The sequence below is a fragment of the Cetorhinus maximus genome, chromosome 18 (assembly GCF_964194155.1).
Source record: "Cetorhinus maximus chromosome 18, sCetMax3.hap1.1, whole genome shotgun sequence".
Classification (NCBI taxonomy): domain Eukaryota; kingdom Metazoa; phylum Chordata; class Chondrichthyes; order Lamniformes; family Cetorhinidae; genus Cetorhinus; species Cetorhinus maximus.
In genome coordinates this window covers 7,319,958-7,343,565 of record NC_135896.1, presented here as the reverse complement: position 1 = coordinate 7,343,565, position 23,608 = coordinate 7,319,958, and the positions used below count along the sequence as shown (strand labels likewise).

Sequence of the window (23,608 nt, the reverse complement as noted above, 5' to 3'; positions counted from 1 at the left end):
TAGGAACATAGGAATTACTCAACTTTGAAAAACCAAAGTCTATCTCGTTCACCTACCTCTTAGTCATAGAGGTGTCAGCTGTGGCTCAGTTCATAGCACCCTCACCTTTGAGTCAGAAGGTTGTGGGTTCATGTCCCACTCCAGAACTTTGAACAAAAAAAAAAGTCAAGAACTGTGAATGTACTCGAAAGAGTTACCTCTTAGTCATCACATGATACACTGATGCTATAATGGAGGTGTTAACTAGTCGTTGCCATCAATCTCGCTTAGTCTATAACACCGCAAGCTCCAACTACACTGTCCTGATTTGGTTTGATGTTTTTAAGTTTCCTTTAAAATTTTCCTTGATTTTACTTAGGGGCTGTGCTTGATTTATCCCTTATTTTGTTAATTTAGTTTAATTGTTTTAACTCAAAAGAGTTACACTGTCCTGATCTCCTGTGTCATCTCTGAATCTCCACTGTATTGATATAATAAGTAATAATGCGTCTCCGCCTATATTTCATTCTTTCCCGGGAGCTCAAAACTGTGAAAATCTTCAGCTCCCTCCAATTTCCTTTCTTCGGAAAGCTCGTGAATCTCAGCTTGATCACCAGCTCTCCGTTTACCTTGGCTTGGATTTTACGGGGTGGGGGTTTGGGGGCTGAGGAAGTGGGGGATGTGGTTGGGGTGGACTGCTCGATCCCCCTCACCCGGAATGAAAATCGGCCGATAGCCAACACACTCCGAAAAGAAGCCGGCCCCACAACCGTAAAGCGCTGCCGCCGGCTAAACTAGCCGAGAGTGGGACTTCCGCGCCCTCACTGAGTGCTCCTAGACTGCAGCTCCAGCACCAGAGCTCCAGCAGCAGACATTGCTGAGATCACAAGGGGGTGCAGGAAGAAGAGCAATGGCTGCCAGAGACAGGAGGGTTCCGCGGGCCCAGAGAGGGGGAAAGAGGGAGTGGTGGTGGGAGGGGGCCGGGTCTTGGAGGGTAGGCAGTGAGGAACGAAGTGGGGGTTGACATCTTGTGGTGGGGGAGGGCCCCCAATGCACACGGGGCACCACCTGAACGATGTGCCCCCCCCTTTCTTCCTGCCCTTCACAAACAGGCCTCAAATAACTGCCTGCCCACGCCAACCATATCGCGGCGTGAGCAGTACAATATTCCAGTTAATTGGTTTGATCGCAAGCTCAATTGGCCTTTAATTATTTATTTAAATATGGGCCGCTGATTTCTGTGCCCACCCACCCAACGTATTATGGGGGACAGCTTGGGGGTGGGTGAGAAGGTGATGGGCTGGGCATCCCTCGTATTTTACGTGCCCTGCCTCCCACCCTGCTGAAAATACGCCTGAACTGGGGAGGAGGAGGAGAGAGAGCAGCGTAAAATCCAGTCCCCTGTCTCCCCTCCCAACTCTTTCAGTGAGGTCTTGAACGGTGAACCTTGGCCTTTCATCGAGGTTTCTCAGCTTAAGAAAGGGAAGCGTGTTGGGTAAAGGAGGTACAGGCGGCTGCTCCTGAATCGTGTGGAAGAAGCTCGAGACCTGCGGGTAACACGGTCTCAATGGCAAGCTGGGAAGAGCACATTAAAACTGGTGGGGGGGTGGGGTCTGTGTGTGCTCGCTCTGAAAACCCACCCATCACTTCTGCCCCATCCCCCCCATCCAGGACTCACCTGTGTCCCCAACTGGCCTGTGAATCAACCAGAACCGCCCCAACAGGTGACCTGCACAGGGCCCCTTCCTCGTCCTTGTTATTTTTCTGACCCTTAATCCTGGTTGAGCCCTGTAAGGAAACAATTCTTCACACAAAGGGCAGTGAAAATCCGGAGCTCTTTCCCCCTGCCAACCCCCTACAACAAAAGCTGTCGAGGCTGGGGTCAGTGCAAAAACGTCAAAACTGAGATTTAGAGATTTTTCTTATATGTGTAACCGTCACTGGGCTACAGAACCAAGGCAGATAAGTGAAGTTAAGGTATGTATCAGCCATGAAATCATTGAGTGGCAGAACAGACTTGAGGGGCTGAATGGCTTCCTCCTGTTCTTAACAGCTATTGAAGCAGAGGGGTCCATTTTTATTTTAATGGTGGCAAAAAAATGGGTTCAGGCCCCACTGTAGGACTTGAGCACATAATCTCGGCTGACAGTACAATGCAGTACTTGAGGGAGTGCCGCAGTGCCGGAGGTACCATATTTCGAATTAAGTGTTGAACCAAGGCCCCCTCTGCCCCCTCAGGTAGATGTAAAAGATCCCATGGCACTGTTTCAGAGTAGGGGAGTTCTCTCTGGTGTCCTGGCCAATATTTGTCCCTCGATCAACATCAGAAAAACATGTGGGGAAAGGCAAAATACTGTAGATGCTGGAAATCTGAAACAAAAACAGAAAATGCTGGAAAAACTCAGCAGGTCTGACAGCATCTGTGGAGAGAAAGACAGAGTTAACGTTTCGAGTCCGGATGACTCTTCTCCAGAACTGCTTCAGACCTCCTTTATCTGAAGAAGAGTCATATGGACTCGAAATATTAACTCTCTCTTTCTCTCCACAGATGCTGTCAGATCTGCTGAGTTTTTCCAGCATTTTTTTGTTTTTATTTCAGAAAAACATGTCCTTTGTATCAGAAAAACATGCTACCTGGGACCTTACTGTGTGCAAGCTGTCTCCTTCCTGTGTGCAAGCTGTCTGTTGTAATTGTCGACATAACAGAGACCGATGCAGGCAGATGACTTCAGTTATGTAGATAGATTGGAGAAGCTGGGACTGTTCCCATGGAGAAGATTTAAGAGGAGATTTGATAGAGGTGTTCAAAATCAGGAGAGGGCTGGACTAGAAAGAGAGAAATTGTTTCCATTGGCAAAAGGATCGAGAGCTAGCGGGCACAGATTTAAGGTGATTGGCAAAAGAATCAATGGCAACGTGAGGAAAACCTTTTAAGACCATTAGAACTAGGAGCAGGAGTAGGCAATTCAGCCCCTCGAGCCTGCCCCACCATTCAATACGATCATGGTTGATCTCATTTCGGCCTCAACTCCAATTTCCCGCCCTCTCCCCATAACCTTTCAACCTGTTACTAATTAAAAATCTGTCTATCTTCTTAAATTTATTTAGCGTCCCGGTATCCACTGCACTCTGAGGTAGTGAATTCCACAGATTCACAACCCTTTGAGAAAAGTAATTCCTCCTCATCTCTGATTTAAATCTACTACCCCTTAGCCTAAAACTATGGCCTAGAATGCCCCAGAAGGGGAAACATCCGCTCCACGTCTACTTTGTCTATCCCCTTTAGCATCTTATATGCCTCAATTAGATCTCCTCTCATCCTTCTAAGCTCTAGCAAGTATAGGCCTAAACTGCTCAATCTCTCCTCATAAGACAAGCCCCGCATCTCCGGAATCAATCTAGTGAACCTCCTCTGAACAAGGTTATGCAGCGAGTGGTTAGGATCTGAAATACACTGTCTGAGAGTGTGGTAGCGGCAGATTCAATCGTGGCTTTCAAAAGAGAATTGGATAATTATCTGAAGAGGAAAAAATTGCAGGGCTATGGGGAAAAGGCGGGGGGAGTGGGACTAGATAACGTGCTCTTGCAGAGAGTCAGCAGGGACACAACAGGCCGAATAGCCTCCTCCTGTGCTGTGACCATTCTATGATTTCCGTGAAATTGAGATGCCAATCTGCCATTTTCTAATTGAATGGTGGAACAGGTTCAAGGGGCTGAATGGCCTCCTCCTAATCCTATATTCCTTTGTCTCAGTTTCAATGAAGCCTGAAACAGTTTGCGATTCATATGGCAGTTCTTCGCTTAAGGGTTTTGAATATTTAATGTCAGCTGACTTTGTTTCAAATTTTTAATTAAATGTTTAGCTAATCCCACGAACCTCCTTTCTGAGATAGAATAATGGAAATTGCCATGTAAAAGTCAAAAACCATCAGTGAGAGATTCAAAAGGATGCTACAAATATGAATTACATTAAGCAGTTTGCCTTTGTAAAAGAATCTGTTAACTGGAAGGTGATAATTAAGACATCTGTAGATTATATTCATGTGGACAGGCAGTATATCTATTCAACTTAAATGCTCAAAGTTGTTCAATAAAGAAACTAATTAAAATCTCTGAAGGGACAGTAATCGATCATGGAGCAAGCAGTTACATCATCTGTGCCAAATGTGCTGTTGAATAAAAAGGTTTACATTTCTGTAGCATCTTTCACAACCTCAGGACATCCCAAAGCAATTTACAGCCAATGACGTATTTTTTGAAGTGTAGTCACTGTTGTAATGTAGGAAATGAGGCAGACCATCTGCGCACAGCAAGCTCCCACAAGGTCATCTGTTTGGGTGATGTTAGTTGAGGGGTAATGATCCAGGAGATCGGGGAGAATTATTCAAAGTAATATCACCTGATCTTTTATATACACCTAGGAAGACAGAAAGGATCACAGGTTAATGTCTCATTCAAAAGGCAGCACATCTGACAGTATAGCACTCCCTCAGTACTGCACATGGAGTGTGTATGCACCCATTGTCTCCATTAAGTTTCCATGTGTGTGTAGTTGCACAAAAGAAATTAAAGGGCTCACGCACGCCAAACAAAATATTAGATGGTATCTTGCAGCTGATATGATTTAACTAAATGCTGGAACTACCAGAGCTGGTACAAAGGAATGTGTAGTATTCTTTACATCCAATTCTCAGTGGCATGTTGACCTTGATAGAGAACTGCAAAGATGTTGCTGTTTGATTTTCACTTTTATTATCCTGGAGACTCCTCCTGCCTCAGCAGTCATTAACCTGCCAGTTGACAGCCCTGTACAAATGCTCACTATGACGTTGAGGTGTGGAGTGCTGTTTGACAGGGCAGAAGGAGACCTGAGAGCTTTTTGACCTTAACCTCAAGACCAAAGGACTATAATTTTCTGCTGCAGCCCCAGCAAACGAGTGTTTATTTGTCCCCCAGCCCTCGTGCGCTCACCTAAATCCGCATCTTATCAGAGGGCTGAGAGCATGTCAGTAAACATCTGAACATTGAGTGGCTTTTAACTGGCCAATTTTCTAAACCCCACGAGAAAACCTGTAGTTGTGCAACGCTTTCTTTTAAAATTACAAAAATCTCTTGTTGATCACCAGAACTGCAAGCGACAGTCAAAGGCCACCTCCCTTGTACCTTGTACCTGTGCGTTCCTTGAATCTCTCGTCCATCTCCTTCCTCCTTCACTCTAGCGTCGGCAGCCGTGCTTTCGGCTGTCTGGGCCCTCGGCTCCGAAACCCCCTCCATAAACCTCTCCCTCCTGTCTCTCCTCCTTTAGGATGTGTCTCGGTGTTATGACCACAGCCGGCGTTATGACCACAGCCGGTGTTAGTTGCTGCGCCAACCAAATCCCAGAGGGAAACTTGGCTTGCGGGCCATACCCCTTTTTTTGTTGTATTCCGAAACCGACTTATCGATCCCAGCAGCAAGTGGTCCAGTAACACTTTTGGGATTTAAAAAATTGAAACAAAAAGTTTTTTTTAACCAAAATTAAATGAAAACTTAAGCACACAAGATTACAATTACGGTTACTAAGGTTAGTCTTACAAAAAATTCCCCAAATCGACTCTGTACTTGGTCAGACCCACAAGTAACCAGTTTACAGGCAACACTTCCTTATAGATGTTAACTGTGAAATCCAGTAATATTACACAAGGCAAACTGCTGTAGCATCACTAAAGGTGTACCACATGACCTTTACCCTCTTCCACTCTGCGGTGTAGCCCACTTCAGAATAAATCTGCTTGCTGCAGCCCAAGACTTTTCTGGCTTGACTAGATAGGCGATCTAAACTGCATCCTCCTCGAGCCCAGTGCTCCAGCTACCTCAACAGCTCAGACAGCTCCAGCCGTCTCCAGCTCAACAGCTATCCACAGTAACTCTAATATACATTTTTCCCCTTTCATCTTCGTTCCATTGTTCTCACACACTTCTTTGAAACTCAAACTCTTCCAAACATAAGATCTTTCATGCTTCCATCTTGTCTTTGCTTTTGGGTCAATAAAATATCATATCATATCTTTGCTCAGAGGGTTGTGAATCTTTGGAATTCTCTACACCAGAAGCTCATTCATTGAGCATGTTTAAGGTAGAGATTGATAGATTTCTGATTAACAATAAAGTAAAGGGTTATGGGGATAGTGTGGGTAAAAGGCATTGAAGTGTTGGATCAGCCATGATTGTATTGAATGGCGGAGCAGGCTCGATGGCTGAGTGGTCTTCCCCTATTCCTATGTTCCTATATCCCCACTACATGTTTACCTATTGCAAGATGCAAACATTTTCCTTTGCGCCTCTGACTCCCCTTTGATATTCAACCAAACTCTCAACTTATCTAAAAATGCAAATGTTAGATCTAACCTATTTACTTGTACCTCAACTTAACACCTCTGTCCTTTTCATGTTTCCAAAGCCCCAGACAACCCAACTCCTATCAAACTCTTGCCCATCTTAGTTAAAACACACACACACAGACATCCAGCCTTCTTTACAGAATAACACAATATTCCCCAAAATATTTTTTAAATAACATCCATTCTCACACTCAGTATCATTTTGTGTCTGATGTGCTCCTGTTAAGATGCATGAATGGAGTTGAGATAAAATTCAGCCATGCTTTTGTTGAATGAATGGCACTGAATGGCCTCCTCCTGTTCCTATCTTTCTTCCCGCGTCCACCAGATGGGGTGAATGGGGGCTCACAATTTAACGTTTCATATGAAGAAAACGGCACTTCTGACAGTGCATCCCTTCTAGAGAATGGAGCCTGTTTATCTTTTTCTGCTAGGTATATCCTTTCATTTCTAGCATCATCCTTGTAAATCTTCTCTGCACCTTCTCCAGTGCCATTATATTCTTTTTAAAATATGGAGACCAGAGCTGTTCACAATACACCAAAAGCGGCCTGAGGCTTTGTGAGGCAAGTAAAATATTTAATCCAACATCCCTAAAATGATTATCTGGCCATTTAGCTCACTGCTCCCTGTAGGAACTTGCTGTGCGCAAATTGGCTACCGCATTTCCCTTGATCACAACGGCTGACTGCACTTTGAGAGTACTTTGTTGCCAATGAGGCATTTTCGGATGTCTTGAGGTTGTGAAAGGTGTTATATAAATGACATTTCTCAGGTTTTGTAGAGATAACTTGCACGTTAAGCTAAAGAATAAGGTGAGCTGTAATGGTGATCTGGACGCCTTTGGTTTCTTTTCAGACGTTTGCCTCAGATGATGAAATGGTTGGGTTAGAGTCTCTGATACAGCAGCTTATGCATGTTCTGTGAAGGGCTGGATACTGGCAGAAAAAACCCGTTATGCTCCAGAATGAAAATCTAGAATGCAATTGCCTGAAATGATGGTGAAAGCAGGGAAGCATTCAAAAGGGAATTAGTTAAATAATTGGAGGGGAACATTAACAAGTGTACAAGGAAAGAGCAGGAAGGGGGCGGTAGCAGAACTACTGGGATTGCTCTTTCAAAGAGGCAGCACGCATACGATGGCCTGAATGGCCTCATTTATTTATTCCTTCATAGGATGTGGGCGTTGCTGGCAAGGCTAGCATTTGTTACCCATCTCTAATTGCCCATGAACCGGCTTGCTAGGCCATTGCAGAGGGCAGTTAAGAGTCAACCACATTGCTGTGGGTCTGGAGTCACATGTAGGCCAGACTGGGTAAGGACGGCAGATTTCCTTCCCTAAAGGGCATTAGTGAACCAGATGGGTTTTTACGACAATCGTCATTGGTTTCATGGTCACCATTATTGAGGCTAACCTTCAATTCCAGATTTATTAATTGAATTTAAATTCCACCAGATGCTGTGGTGGGATTTGAACCCATGTCCCCAGAGAATTAGCCTGGGTCAATGGATTTCTCACCCAGTAACATTCCCATGACGCTACCATCTCCCCCTTCTCTGCTGGTATTGTTCTGTGATTGTCTCTCTGTACGCCCTGGAAGAAATAAAACCCAGAAGCGTTAGGAGAGGAGGGTTTTTAAAAAATATATATATATGTTCACTCAAAGGATGCGGGTGTTGCCGGCAGCATTTATTGCCCAAGCCTAATTTCCCTTGAGAAGGTGTTGATGAGTCATGTTGATGAATAAAACTGAGTGTCCTGCTGGGCCATTTCAGAGGGCAGCTAAGAGTGAACCAGGTTGCTGTAGATCTGGAGTGGTACAGGCCAGACCAGGGAGGGAGATGGCAGATTTCCTTTCCTGGTGGGTTTTTACAACAGTACTTAGTTACCATTACTGATGCTAGCTTTTTGTGCCGGATTTAATTGAATTGAAATTCTGCACCGTGCAGTATTGGGGTTGGAACTCATAATTCTAGATCAGCTTTCTGGATTACTAGTCCCGCACATAATCACAATTTTACGGTCCCCAATTTAATAGGTAATCTTGTTTCTGAGCTCCATAAACATGTATCACTCTTTAAGAATGACTGTCAAATGGTCTCCCTGTTATTTACTACCTGTAAGGGACCCAGAGTACAGCTGAGTGCTGATGCAACAGCTTGTACCGTGAGAGTGTGTCTGCATCATATTAAATGTGGTGAAGTGATATGACTTAGGTTTAGTGCATTCAATGAGAGGCTGGTTATATTGTGTAAAAGACTGAGTCATTTGATGGTATCAAACCTAATTAAATGAGGTTAGGGTTTAAATGAGATTGGTCACATTTCCTATCAATTGCCCCTACTCTGTTTTAAATGATGTACTGCATTACAGTTGAGAAGCGATTGAAAACAATTCAGTTCATCAGTCACAGTGCCACAGAATCTTTACAGTGCAGAAGGAGGCCATTCGGCCCATTGAGTCTGCACTGGCTCTCTGAAAGGGCATTCCACCTACCCCCACTCCCCTGCCTTATCCCCATAACTTGCGCATTCTCTCTTTTCAGGTAGCAATCTTTTCAATACCTCGATTGAACCAGCCTCCACCACCCTTTCACGAAGTTTGTTCCAGACTCCAACCACCCTCTGGGTGAAAAAAAATTCCCTCAAGTTTTTCCTCAGTCAACACCCTCAGACTGCGGACAATAGCACCCATCGATCTACCAACTCGATATAGTTTTACAGAGAAGTTTTTCCTCATGGACAAAAATATTTCAAACAAAAGGAAATCCTCGAATGATGCAGCACAGAAAGAGGCCATTCAGCCCATCGTGGCAGAGCTGCCTCCTTCAAAGAGCTATTCAATTAGCCCCACTCCCCAGAGCTCTGCAATTTTTTCCTTTTCAAGTATTTATCCAGTTTGAAAGTCACTAATTGAATTGGGTTCCTCTGCGCTTTTGGCCAGTGCATTCTGATCGTACCAACTCACAGTGTAATGTAAATTCTCTTCATCTCACCTCCAGTTCCTTTTGCCGATTAGCTTAAATCTGAGTCCTCTGGTTACCAACCTCTCAATTTCTACTTTTAACAAACTCCTCCACAATAGCATAACAGAACAAAAGTATATTAGAATGAATCAGCACATCTTGTAATTAGTTTTGATTTCTGACAGGTGACCTGTTGTTGAAACTGTTTATTTATTGGTGTGGAAATTGCTTTGTGATATCATCTATTTCTTGGTGTGTTGCAGTAATGTAAAATGCCTTGTCGCCAACTCCAAAGTCTTGGCTTTGAGTAAACTCACCGATGGAATGTTAACCATCCCTTGTGTGAAGAAAACCTTTGTAACACTGCCTCTCATCAGTTTAAACTTGTGCCTTGCAGTCACGTTTTCTTTGAACTCGTGCCCTGCAATTTCCTCCTTCTATGTTTTTTATATCCCTCTGTGCAGCCCGTCATTCCGGACTGATAAGTCCCATCATCTTTTCTCTTGAATCAATCTTCTGACTCGAGGGACCAGCCAGGTTTTTCTGCTTTGCACACATTGTCCAATATCTCACTAGAGCCTTGGCATCCAGAACTGGACCCAGCGCTCAAGGTCGGAACTGATCAGAGCTCCATACATAAGAACGTAAGAAATAGAAGCAGGAGTAGACCATTCGGCCCCTCAAGCCTCCTCCACCATTCAGTAAGATCTTCAGCCTCAACCCCACTTTCCATCTGTTTCCATATCCCTTGATTCTCTTGGCGTCCAAAAACTTATTGCTCTTAGTCTTAAGTATACTCAATGGCTGAGTATCTGCATCCTCTGGGGTAGAGAATTCCAATTATTCACAATCCTCTTAGTGATGAAATTTCTCCTCGTCTCAGTCCAAAATGACTGACCCCATAGCCAAAAACTGTGATCTAGACTCCCCAGCCAGGGCAAAAAACCTCACGGCATCTACCCTGTCAAGCCATCTAAGAATGATATGCTTGGATTTATATGTTTCAATGAGATCACTTCTTATTCTTCTAAACTCTGGAGAATATAAGCCTTTTTCTACTCATCTCCTCTCATAGGCAAACTCTTTCATCCCAGAAATCGGATTCCTGTTCAGTTAAATCACACGTTTCTCGCGCACAATATCTACTTTTCTGACTTTAAAGCTGTTTTGAGTTTTGAATTTCTTAACCATGTTTTCAGATCCCTCCATGGCCTCGTCCGCTCTCTATCTCTGTAACCTCCTGCAGCCACAAACACGCCAAGATCTTGGTGTTCCTCTAATTCCGGCCTCTTGAGCATCCCTGATTTTAATTGCTCCGTCATCAGGGCCCAGGCAGCTGAAAGCTCTGGAATTCTCTTCCAAAACCATTCTATCCCTCTCTCTCTCCTTAAAACTGTGGGAGTTTTTACTACCTTAAAGGCTCAATTATTTTGTTTGTGCCTTGTCAATACCCAACGCCGATAATCATTTTCGTCATCCTCGATTTCTGTTCTTTTTTTTCTTTTTCATTCCTTCACGGGATGTGGGTGTCGCTGGGAAGCCCAGCATTTGTTGCCCATCCCTAATTGCCCTCGAACTGAGTGGCCTGCTGGGCCACTTCAGAGGGCAGTTAAGAGTCAGCCACATTGCTGTGGGTCTGGAGCCATACGTGGGCCAGGCCGGGTAAGGGCGGCAAATTTCCTTCCCGAAAGGGCATCAGTGAACCAGATGGGCTTTTTCACCTATCAGTGATAGAGCCGTCACGGTCACTGTGACCGAGACTAGCTTTATATTCCAGATTTATTAATGGAATTTAAATCCCGCCCGCTGCCGTGGTGGGATTTGAACACATGTCCCCAGAGGATTAGCCTGGGGCCTCTGGGTTACTAGTCCAGTGACACTACCACTACCTCACCATCTCCTGCACTCTTGTGATTTTCAGCTTCTTTCTTGCTCTTGTGGTACTGAAATAATTTTTCACTGTTGCCTTTAGCTTCTGCTGCTTTGTTCTCTCCAGGGCACTCTTCATGCCTTTGATCAGCTTTTGACCTGAATTTTGCAGACCCGTCTTGTCTCGGTGAGAACCTCTCTTTTCATTCTCCCTGCAGGGTTGGTGGAGCTCATTTTACTTCTTTCCGTTCAATTACTGAGGGCAAGACAATGGCAACACTTTCAGAAAGCCTTCAAAGCCATGAAGCCCTTTGATAAGCAGAAGAAGCCGTTTCTATTGGCATTAAGGGCCTGTAACCAGAGGCAACATCAAGAGAAATCTTTATACGCAGCAAGATATGATCTGGAGCTCACGGCCTGGAAGGGGGGTGGGAGCAGATTCAATAGTAACTTCGAAAGGGAATTAGATAAATAGATGAGAGATAAGAATAGATTATGGGGAAAGGATGGGGGGAGTGGTGGGTAGGGAAGTGGAACTAATTGGATAGCTGTTTCAGAGAGCCAACACACAGACAATAGGCCGAATGGCCCCCTCTTTGCTGTAAGATTTTACGATTTTGAGAGGATCGTGGGAACGCAATGAGCAGATTGCACGGTCGCCATGATGGGTTTACAGAGATGTTCTCCAGTAGGACTTCGGAACTGTTGATGGAAAAAGCAGATGCAAGAAGTGTGACAAAAATATGATGGTAGGGAGTGAGGTGGCACAGACCGGACGTGTAGCTTACGTAAGATTTTAAGTATATCAATAGATTAAAGACGCAGAAGTGATGCTTGCAAAGCCTAACAATGATTAGATGAGAAAGGGACAAAGTAGAATTTATATTCCCAAGTTCTGAAGGAATTTGACGGTTTTTCTGAAGAGTTTGCATTTGTAATGAGTTATTAATAAGCACAACTTTGAGTGAGTCCCATCTCTGATAGCTCTTCTGTCTCTTCCTGTGTGTTAGTGCCAATCTGTCAAAGGCTGCCTGGGGAATGCTGGAGAAAAATGGCTTTCAACTGATGATCCGCTCGTATGAACTGGGAGTCCTGTACCTGCCCAAGGCTTTTGTAAGTTCATTCCGTTAAGCTGTTTGTCCACTTGTCTTTTAAATTATCTCGGGACTAAATATGGCTGATTTGAACCATCTTTCCAGGTTTCAGTTGCAATTTAACAAACTGGCTCCCCTTTTCTTTATATATTGTGTTTTTCTTTTAAACCACAAATTCCCCTCTCCTCACCGGAAGGCACTGACCATCTTTAAGATAGCCCCCCCAGAAGGCGCCGCGATGCTTGGCCAAGTGACCATTTATTGTGAGTGAAACCAGAAGGTGGGTGTTGATGGGTCAAGTCGACCAGGCAGAACGAGGGGTGGGTGAAGGGGTCACATGGCTCAGTGGGCAGCAATCTCACCTCTGAATCAGAAGGTTACAGGTTCCAGCCCCACTCCAGAAATTTGAGGTCAAAATCTAGGCTGATACTCCCCAATGCAGTGCTGAGGGAGTGCCACATTGCCAGAGGTGCCATCTTTCGTGTGAAACGTTGAACCAAGTCCTCATCTGCGCTCCCAGGGTAGGTACTAAAGATCACATGGCCACTGTTTCAAAGAAGGGCAGTGCTGTTATCACTGTGTCCTGGCCAGTATTTAACTTACTACCAACATCACTAAAAAAAATGAAACAAATTGCTCTGGTTGTTACCTCATTGCTGTTTGTGGGAGCTTTCTGTGTGCGAATTGGCTGCCTCGATGGCCTGGATCTTCTGAGCAGCGGCAGGGATTGTCAGATCGCCGCTGTGCGTGTAAGTTCCCGGACTCCACCCTGCTGCGTATTTCTACCGGGGTCTTCCTATCCCGGCTTTCACAGGAATACGCAGCACATGATTCCCTCAGAGAACTCTGCCGGAGCGGAGTAGAGTCAGGGGAAGACCGAGGACACACAAAAAAAAGAATATAGAGGGACTGGAGAAGGTGCAAAAAAAGGATTTACGAGCATGAGACCAGAACTGAGGTTATAGTTATAACTATCAGGAATGATTGAACAGACCGGGGGCCCTTTCCTCTAGAAAAGAGAAGACTTGATAGAGGCCTATAAGCTTATGATAGGATTTGATAAGATAGACATAGGGAAATTATTCCCAATTGTGGGGGATACCAAAACTAGCCATAAGTAAAAGAGACGGTCACCAATAAACCCAATTGGAAATTCAGGAGAAACTTGGTCGCCAGGGAATGGTTAGATTGTGGAACTCGCTACCACATGGGGTAGTTGAGATGAATAGTATAGATGTGTGTATTTAAGGGGAAGCTAGATAAGCACATGAGGGAGAAAGGAATGGAAAGACCTGTTGATGGGGTGAGATGAAGTAGAGTGGAAGGTGGCTCATGTGCCAGTTGGTCTTAATTTTTTTTAAAACAATTTTTATACTAAAAGTTAGAAAATATACTTCTTAGTTACAGTTCCAATGGGGATTGTTTCCAAGGGACCTTAAGAAAAAACAACCTTCAAAATGCTGCCGCTCGTTTTGCTGAGGGATGAACGAGAAAGAGCTCACAGTTCCCCACTGAAAGAGTGGAGACCCTTTTTTTTGCAATGAATGTTGTTGGCCCACCACCGTTCGTAGGTTCTTCTGCTTAACTGTCAGTGCAGCTCCTCTAAGTATTACCTCAAGCTGCAGCTGTCAGGCTGCATCGTATCCTGTGCCTGATCGGGGTTAGATGCTTTTGTGTCTGCAGAAGATAATGGCCCGTGCCTCAATTGTCAGATCGTCCGGAGTTCGGTTCCGCTCCTGTTGTTACAGTATCGTTGGAGACCGAGGAGGAGGATGAGTGGGGGGGGCAAATTTTGCTTTAAGAGAAGAATGAATTCCCCCCCCCACCTTTTTGTATTCAGAATGTTTCATTTTGAAGCAATATTCTATGATTTTATGTCAGTTGCCAGCCTTGGCTTGGTGGATTGCATTCTCCGCTGTCTGAGTAAGAAGTTTATAGGTTCAAAAGCCCCCTCACACCCCTTCCCAGAGACTAGAGCACAGCTACGGTGACGTAGTCATAATGTCACTGGACTAGTAACCCAGAGGTTCAGGCTAATGAACTGGGGACCTGGGTTCAAATCTCACCGTGGCAGCCGATGGAATTTAAATTCAGTTAATGAAATCTAAAATTGAAAGCCAATCTCGGTAATGGCCACCCTGAAACTATCATCAATTGTCGTAAAAACCCATCTGGTTCACTAATGCCCTTTAGCGAAGGAAATTTGCCGTCCTTACCTGCTCTAGCCTACATGTGACTCCAGGCCCACAGCAATGTGGTTGACTCCTAACTGACCCTCTGAAATGGCCTAGCAAGCCACTCGGTTTAAGGGCAATTAAGGATGGGGAACAAATGCTGGCCTTGCCAGCGACACCCACATCCCATCAAAGAATTTTAAAAGTCTAAGCTCACACTTCTCAGGCAGTACGGAGGGAGTGCTGCACTGTCAGAGGTGCCACCTTTCTAGATGAAACATCAAACTGAGGCCCTATCTGCCTTCTCAGGTGGATGTAAAAGATCCCGTGGCACTCGTTTGAAGTACAGCAGGGGGGACCCCAGTGTGCTGAGTGTGATGGAATACTGTCCACTTACCTGGATGGATGCATCTCCCAACAACACTCGAGAGTGGACACCATCCAGGACAAAGCAGCCAGTTTCATTGGCAGCCCATCCACCACCTTAAACGTTCACTCCCTCCAACATGGTGATCGAAGGGCAGCACATTGCCAAGGTTTCAACAGCACCTCCCAAACTCCTGACCTCTACCACCACCAACTAGAAGGACAAGGGCACATGGTAACACCACCACCCTTAAGTTCCCCTCCAAGTCGTACACCATCCAGACTTGGAACTATAATTGCCATTCCTTTATCGTTACTGAGGCTAAATCCTCGAACTCCATATCAAACAACACTGGGAGTACCTTCGCTAAAAGTATAAAACTCTTAGCTTGACAGGGTAGATACTGACAGGCTGTTTCCCCTGACTGGACAGTCAAAGTTTCAAGATTAGGAGTCAGCCATTTAGGACTGAGATGGGGAGAAATTTCTTCACTCAGAGGGTTGTGAATCCTTGGAATTTTTTACTCAAGAGGCTGTAGATGGTCAGTCGATAAATATGTATTCAAGCCTAAGGACAAAGATCATTAAGGTGCCAAGGAAATCAAGGGATATGGGGATATGGCGGGAAAGTGGTGTCAGGGAAAATAGTGCCATGGGTCTGCTTGTGCTTTGATCCCTTGGAGCTTAAGAAAGCGATGGTATTAGTGAAGGTTTTAGAAATAAAGCTGTAATCTCAAAAAAAATGTTTATAACGTAAATGAAATGATATAAGCCATAAAAATAAAACATTGTGGCTGAGAGACAGGTAAATGTGATACTAAATCAGCCACTAAACTAATGAATAACAACAGCAAATAAAGAAGGCTTTGTTCACCAGGAGTGTTTGGACTGCACGAGGACACAGTAACACACAGACTGGCCACGCTGAACACTGACCAACATGTATAAAGCTAGCAGCTCTTGCTTCACACTCACACACCTTTTCCTTTGCACAGAGTTTAAGACCGAGGTTTGGATTTTCTGGCCCCGCCCGGGGTGGGGGAGGAGGTGGCGATGGGGGCGGGGGAGGGGCTGTGGGGGCCCGGCCAAAAGCCCATTGACCGTCGGTGGGACCGGACGTTCCCGGCAGCGAGCGGGAGCTGGAAAATCCCGCCTGAGAAGGCAGGTCCTACGCCACATCCACCAGCGGCTGCCAGTCCAGAGCAGGGCAAGGCAAAACTGCTGACCGCAAAACGGAGAGAGGGGGAGCAGAAATAAAACACGGGGATTACCTGTGAGGTGAAACATGTATTCTCTTAACCTTTTCTCAGAAAGTTTCACCTTCCAGAAACATTAACGCCTGAAGTCTTTACCTCAAAGTTGTTTTTTTCTAATATATTTTTCAATTTGTCTGATCTTACACCCTCTTGACCACAGCATGCCCCTGACCACCCAGAAGCCCAGCTCAGTGTGGAGTCAGTCAGAATCGTATTGAACGATGGAGCATGCTCGCAGTATGACAACTCCTGCTCCTCATCCTTATGTTCTTAACATGTGGGGCCTGGAGTCACATCTAGGACAGGCCGAGTAAGGAAAGCAGGTTTTCTAGAGGACGTTAGTGAACCAGTTGGGGCTTTTACAACAATCCGACCACTCGATGATCACTTTTACGGACACCTGATTTTTTTAATATATATTTCCAGATTTTTTTGTTTTTTAACCGAGTTCAGTTTCTCAAACTACCCCAGCGAGATTTGAACTCACATTTTTCGGGTCTTTGGCCCAGCTTTGGGATCACTGAACTGACATAAGCGCTGCACCACCCCGTTCCTGTTTTAACGTGACCAATGTGGGGCACTCCCAACAGAAGAGTCTCTCGTGCTGATTCTGTAGATTTGTGGCCATGACTTAAAATGGCAGCCTGGTCATCTTTGAAAGGGACTGGTGTTAAACAATGAAGCCTGTGGCTCGCGAAATCCGTTTTTAAAAGCGGAGTGTCATTCCTCTGAATTGCTACCAGGTCCAGATCACGAGGATTCCTTCACGTGGTGCTGGTGGAGCAGTCTTTACGTACGAACAAGGAGCGGGAGTAGGCCATTCAGCCCCTCGAACCTGCTCCGCCATTTAATAAGGTCATGGCTGACCTGATGGTAACCTGAAATCTGCATCCCGCCTACCCCCGATAACCTATTACCCCCCGCTCCTTGCTTACCAAGAATCTATCCACCTCTGCCTTAAAAATATTCAAAGGCTCTGCTTCCACCGCCTTTTCAGGAAGAGAGTTCCAAAGCCTCACGACCCTCTGAGTGAAAAAATTTTTGCCTCATCTCCGTTTTAATTGGACAACCTCTTATTTTTAAAATATCAATTTAACGATGCCTTGGTATTTTTTTTGAGACCTCTAACTTACTGGGGGAGATGAGTAGAGCTAGTATAAAATCTAGTCCCAGATTTGTCCTCGGATCGAAATCTTAGTCCGTTTTGACAGTTTGCCTTCCATTGGCAACCCTGCTTTCTCTAGCCCTGAAACTTAAATGGGTGACTCGGAGCATGCTGACCAGAACCAATTAAAGTGGCTATCACTGGGGGAGAGGGTCCCTGAATGAGAGCAGGAAATGGAAGACTTATGCGGCTTTGCCTTGCAAATTAAGATGACGAACGTTGCCTTGATTAGAGAGGTGGGAAAGGAAATCATTGGCCCTCATCTTCATGGGGATAGTGAGCGTAATCACCATGTGGGAGTTGGCCTCTGCTTTCCTGCAATGTAAACTCTACCGCTCAACGAAAGTGCCCTCTTATCTTTCAGCCTTGCTTCGTAGGAAGCTTGGCAACGGTTTTTAACCCAAAGGCCCCAGTGGGTTTGAAACAGCCTCAACGCTGTGGGTAAAACAGAGGCACAACCAATTTGGAGCAAATTAAGCCATTTCTTGCATTTCAGATTTGAAGTTTGTTTTTCCCATTGTTCTCAAAGGAAACTTCATATCATTTGAATGGGATACTTTTTCACCTCCAGCGTCCCAACACGTTTTCTAAAAAAACTAGGATGTTTAAAGGAGAAAAAGAGGGCTTTGATTCCTCAGATGAGAAAAGGTTGCTCTGCATCAATCCACCCTGCGCTACCACTGTCATTGTTACCTGTCTTTGCAAAGCCCAGTCATTTACAAATGGGTGTTTGATGTTTAAGATATTGTGGCATGAGTTCATGGCTTGCCATTAAATCTTTATTCTCTTCATGGTCAATCTCCCAGTGGCGTTAAGAAACTATCTTTACCCCAAAAAAATTGCAAGACTTGCATTGATATAGCATCTTTCACGGTCTGAATGTCCCCCCCCAAGGCCTGAATTTCGTGCTGTCCCGCCGGCGGGTTTTTAGGGGGGGAGGTGGGGGGGGAGGGGGGGTGAGCATGAAATAGCATGAATGGGCTTCCCACAGGGCTCCTGCCCACCCCAATCTTTCAGCGATTTTATGTTGGGGCATTGGACAGGGCTGCCCTTGCCCCAGTTGAGCCCCGTTTCCCGTCCAATCTCAATTTTTAGGCAGGCGGGAGGATTTACTTGGCGTGGGGGAAGACCGAAAATGACCAGGTTTAGCCCTCAGGTGGGAAGGAGGTGGGGGGGTGTCTCCGTCAAAAACCCCTTTCTATCTTTGGGCGCCCCCTCTTTAAAGTCCAGTGGCTGCTGGGCCTCCCTCCCCCTGGCCCCCCAATCGCCCACTTTCCACATCCCCAGGCCTTCCCTGCCCTCCCCGCTCTGAGACCCCGAAAACTAACCTTCCCGTCCAGTCCAGGGGCTCAGGCTGCGTCTTCTTCATGAAGTTCCTCTTCTGTCCACTGCAGCAGCTCCCTAAGGCGGGACTTCCACCCAAGTGAGGCGCAGAAGCCCTGTCTGCAGCCAATTGACGCTCGTTCGAGCGTGAAATGGCTCCGCCCACCGACTCTTCGGGTGGGTGGCGGGAAACCCCGCCATCCGAAATATCCTGGCCCAAGTGTTTTACAGCCAGTGAGATGTAGTCACTGTCATAATGTAAAGGACCAAAGATTTAGTAATTCAGAATGATGCAGTGAATTCCCTGTGACTGATTGAGTGTCGGACACTGATTGCTAGTTTGTCTACACGAATCAATTGTCTTTGTCAAAACGGGGAAGGAAATATATGAACGTATGGACGAACAAATTAGGAGCAGGAGTAGGCCACTCGGCCCCTCGAGCCTGCTCCGCCATTCAATAAGATCATCGCTGATCCGATTTTAACCTCAACTTCACATTGCCGCCTTCCTTGATAACCTTTCACCCCCTTGTTTATCAAGAACCTGTCTACCTCTGCCTTAAAGATATTCAAGGACTCTGCCTCAACCACCTTTTGAGGAAGAGAATTCCAAAGTCTCACAACCCTCTGAGAGAAATTTTTCCCCCCCCTCATCTCTGTCCTAAGTAGGTGGCCCTTTGAAACAGTGACCCCGAGTTCTAGATTCTCCCACAAGAGGAAACCTTTCCACATCCATCCTGTCAAGACCCCTCACGATCTTATATATTACAAACAAGTCGCCTCTTACTCTTCTAAACTCCAGCAGATACAAGCCTAGCCTGTCCAGCCTTTCCTCATAAAACAGCCCGCCCATTCCAGGTATTGGTCTGGTAAACTTTATTACCCAATAAAATCCAGGCTGACCAGCTCCAAGGGATGACGGAGAAGCAAGATTGACATCGGGAATGGTTATGTGCTCTACATATTTCAGCAGCTCCCACCTCTGACCATGGAAGGCCTCCAGCATTTGGAGCCCGTCTGCCATCCTTAATTGGACGGCGAGCGTGCCCTCTGGCCTCTGATTGGCTAATCGAACAAAATTCACCATGGGTGTGACCCACCATAAGGGGTCAGCACCTGGAAGTAATCTCGGTATTAGGGATCGTCGGAATTAGGAAAGGCAAATGGAATGTTGGCCATTATTGCAAGGGGAATGGAGTATACAATTAGGGAAGTTATGCTACAACAGCAAAGGGCATCAGTGAGACCACATTTAGAATACTGTGTCCAGTTTTGGTCTTCCTGCTTAAGGAGGGATATATTTGATTTGAAAACAGTTCAGAGAAGGTTCACTAGGCTGATCCCTGGGATGAAGGGATTGTCTTATGAGGAAAGGTTGAGCAGGTTGGGCCTGTGCTCATTGGAGTTTAGAAGAAGGAGAGGTGATCTTATTGAAACATATAAGATTCCGAAGGGGCTTGACAGACTGGAGGCTGAGAGGATGTTTCCCCTTTTGGGGAATCTGGAACTAGGGGGCACAGTTTAAAAATAAAGGTACACCCATTAAAGAAGGAGATGAGGAGGAATTTCTTCTCTGAGGGTCATTAACCTTTGGAATTCTCTTCCCCGAGAGCAATGGGGGCTGGGTCATTTGAGGATATTCAAGATTGAGTTCGACAGATTTTTGATCGACAAGGGAGTCAATGGTGGGGGAGGTGCTCGGTAAAGTGGAGTTGCAGCCACGATCAGATCTTATTGAATGACAGAGCAGGCTCGAGGGGCTGAGTGGCCTTTTCCTGCTCCTAATTCTTAATGATCCTGAACCCAAAATAAAAACCCTGCCCATTAACTCTGCTCCTCCATGCACAAGTGCTGCCCGACCTGCTGAGTATTTTCCAGCCTGTCCTTATGTGATTTTGTAATTATTTGACCAAATATTTTTGGAACAAATTTATTCTTTTGCTGCTGTTGTGTATTTTATCTCCAGATGTGTGTGTGTGTGGAAAATAAATGACAAAAAATGCAAGGAGGGTTGTTATGGTTGTAGGAAAGTGCTGCTGATGGACTGCAGAAAGATCAGTGAAGACATGGTTAACTGTCCATTATATACACATTGCCTGTTGCCACTTCATATCATTGTCTGTCTTAATCACCAGGGGATAGAAACTGGTCGATTCTCAGTACACCAAGGTCGATTGCCAGACTGCCAGGTATCAGAGATGTCATTCCCCGTCCCATATGACCTTCCACCACAACGTTACAGCAGTAAAGGTAGGTGATGGATAACTGTGCCTTCAGCCATCTAGGCTGCAAGCCCACCTACCCTCCCAATATCTCTCCACCTCTCTCTCCTCCTTTAAAACTCTCCTTAAAATCTAGCTCTTCCGCTAGATTTGCTCAACTGTCCTAATATCTCTGTGTGTTGATGGTGGCAGATTTTGTGTCAGAATATGATCCTGTAAAGTGCCTCGAGATCTTTACAAAGAAGGAAAAAAGTACTTGCGTGTATATGGCACCTTTCACCACAGCCGGATACCTCCAAGCATTTCCTAGATGGTGAAGTACTTTAGAAGTGTGATCGCGTTGTAATGTAGGAAACATGGTGCCAATTTGCATGCAGCAAACTCCCACAAACAGCAATGTGATAATAGCTAGATAATCAGATTTAATGATGTTGGTTGTAGGATAAACATTGGCCAGGACACCAGGGAGAACTCCCCGGTTCAGTAAGATCATGGCTGATCTTCTATCTTAACTCTGCACGTTCTCACCCTATCCTCATACCCCTTGCTTCTCTTTGTGTCCAACAATCTATCCATCTCAGCCTTGAACGCACTCGATGACTGAGCATCCATGGCTCACTGGGGTAGAGATTTCCAAAGATTCACAACCCCCTAAGTGAAGACATTCCTAAATGGCCGACCCCTTACTCCAGGCCTGTGACCCTGTGTTCTAGATTCCCCAGCCAGAGGAACAGCCCCGCCCACCCAGCACTTAAACTGGGAGTGGGACTTGAACCCACAACCTTCTGAACCAGAGTGTGCTGCCAATTCATCCAAAAAGACACACGCAACCCAGGGCAGGTCAGTCAGTGCTTGTTCCCGGAAGGAGCAGTACTCTGGGCACATGACAGGAACATAAGTCGGGGAATAAAAGTCACCCTGTTTTGTAACTAATTAATTACCGTGATTAGTCAAGAACTGCATTATCGTTGTGTTATGCAGCCGCATCACCAGGATGGTAGAAGACAAACTATCAAATCACAGGGGAAGGCCATTTGGCCCATCATGCCTGTGCCAGCTTTTCGAGTTATCCAATTAGTCCTACTCACTCCCCACCCCCTTTCCCCACAGCTCTGCAAACGGTTCCATTTATCCGGTTCCCTTCCGAAAGTTACTATTGAATCTGCTTCCGCTGTCCTTTCAGGCAATGCATTCCAGATCATAGCCACTCGCTGCATAAAAAGAAACCTCCTGTTCTCTCCACCCTTGGATGGACCTTAGTCGTTTTTTTGTCCAAGAAAGATTTGCATTTATATAGCATCTTTAACAACCACAGGACATCCCAAAATGCTTTACAATTAATGAAGTACATTTGCAATGTAGTCACTGCTGTAAAGTAGGAAATGTGATAGCCAAATTTCACCCAGCAAACTCCCAAGACAGCAATCAAATAATGACTAAATAATCTACTTTTTGTAATGTAGATTGAGGGATAAATATTGGCCAGGACACCAAGGAGAGATCACCTGCTCTTTTTCAAAATAGTGCCATGGGGTTTTTAAAGAACACTTGAGAAGACAGACAAGGCCTTGGTTTATAATCTCATCTTATTTTTATTAATTTTTCATTCATGGAAAGTGGGCTTTGCTGGCTGGGCCAGCATTTATTGCCCATCCCTAATTGCCCTTCAGAAGAGGTGGTGAGCTGCCTTCTTGAACTGCTGCAGCCCATGTGGTGTAGGTACACCCACAGTGCTGTTAGGGAGGGAGTTCCAGGATTTTGACCCAGCGACAGTGAAGGAACGGCGATATATTTCCAAGTCAGGATGGTGAGTGACTTGGAGAGGAAGTTCCAGGTGGTGGTGTTCCCATGCATCTGCTGCCCTTGTCCTTCTAGATGGTAGAGGTTGTGGGTTTGGAAGGTGCTGTCTAAGGAGCCTTGATGAGTTCCTGCAGTGCATCTTGTAGATGGTACACACTGCTGCTACTGTGCATCGGTGGTGGAGGGAGTGAATGTTTGGGGATGTGGTGCCAATCAAGCGGGCTGCTTTGTCCTGGACAGTGTCCAGCTCCTTCAGTGTTGTAGGAGCTGCACTCATCCAGGCAAGTGGGGAGTATTCCATCACACTCCTGACTTGTACCTTGTAGATGGTGGACAGGCTTTAGGGAGTCAGGAGATGAGATACTTGCCGTTAATTTCCCAGCGTCTGACCTGCACTTGTAACCACAGTATTTATATGGCTAGTCCAGTTCAGTTTCTGGTTCATGTGAACACCCTCTGACAACCCAGCATTCCCCTGCTAGTGGAATGTCAGTCTTAATTTCTGTGTTTACATCCTGGAGGGGGACTTGAATCCACAATCTTCTGAATCAGAGGCAAGTTCACTATGTTCCCATATCCCTCTAACCGAACATTTGTTCAAGGCTCTGCTCACTCCAAAATCAAAGTGTAATTTTTTTTTTAACATTGAACACTGCATGCAGCCAGTGTCAATGATGAGAGATATCTTTACACATTACTGTATAGAAAAATACAAATTCTGAAATGATCAAAAGGCTTCAGTGTGAATTAAATGCAACAGTTGACACACTGTCGGTTTAGAGAGGTATAATTTGACTGTGAAGTGAATGAATACACTAGAATAGAGGAAACTAGTCCATTCATAATGTATTTTAACTGATGCTGAACATCCTTTGCATCATCCCCTCAACGTAATTGGTATTCAGCAAAAAGCAATGATTTAGTAGTTGTCATTTACAAATCGAATCATTCACAGCTGGAGCATAATTTTTTAAAATCTTTCTTTCCATAGATATAAACTTTTAAAACTGGCCA

At 45.3% G+C, this 23,608-nt stretch overlaps 1 protein-coding gene across 6 annotated transcripts in view; it reads left to right on the top strand.

Annotated features, from left to right (window-relative positions):
- tdp1 (tyrosyl-DNA phosphodiesterase 1) overlaps positions 1 to 23,608 on the top strand; it is a 120,029-nt gene that overhangs the window by 84,951 nt on the left and 11,470 nt on the right. For 5 of the 6 annotated variants that reach the window (XM_078562035.1, XM_078562034.1, XM_078562033.1 and 2 more), the window contains exons 14-15: positions 12,205 to 12,307; positions 20,708 to 20,822. In XM_078562035.1, coding sequence (XP_078418161.1) covers positions 12,205 to 12,307; positions 20,708 to 20,822 — 218 coding nt within the window. The remainder of the gene's footprint in view (positions 1 to 12,204; positions 12,308 to 20,707; positions 20,823 to 23,608) is intronic. The other variant, XM_078562036.1, reaches the window with a different exon arrangement.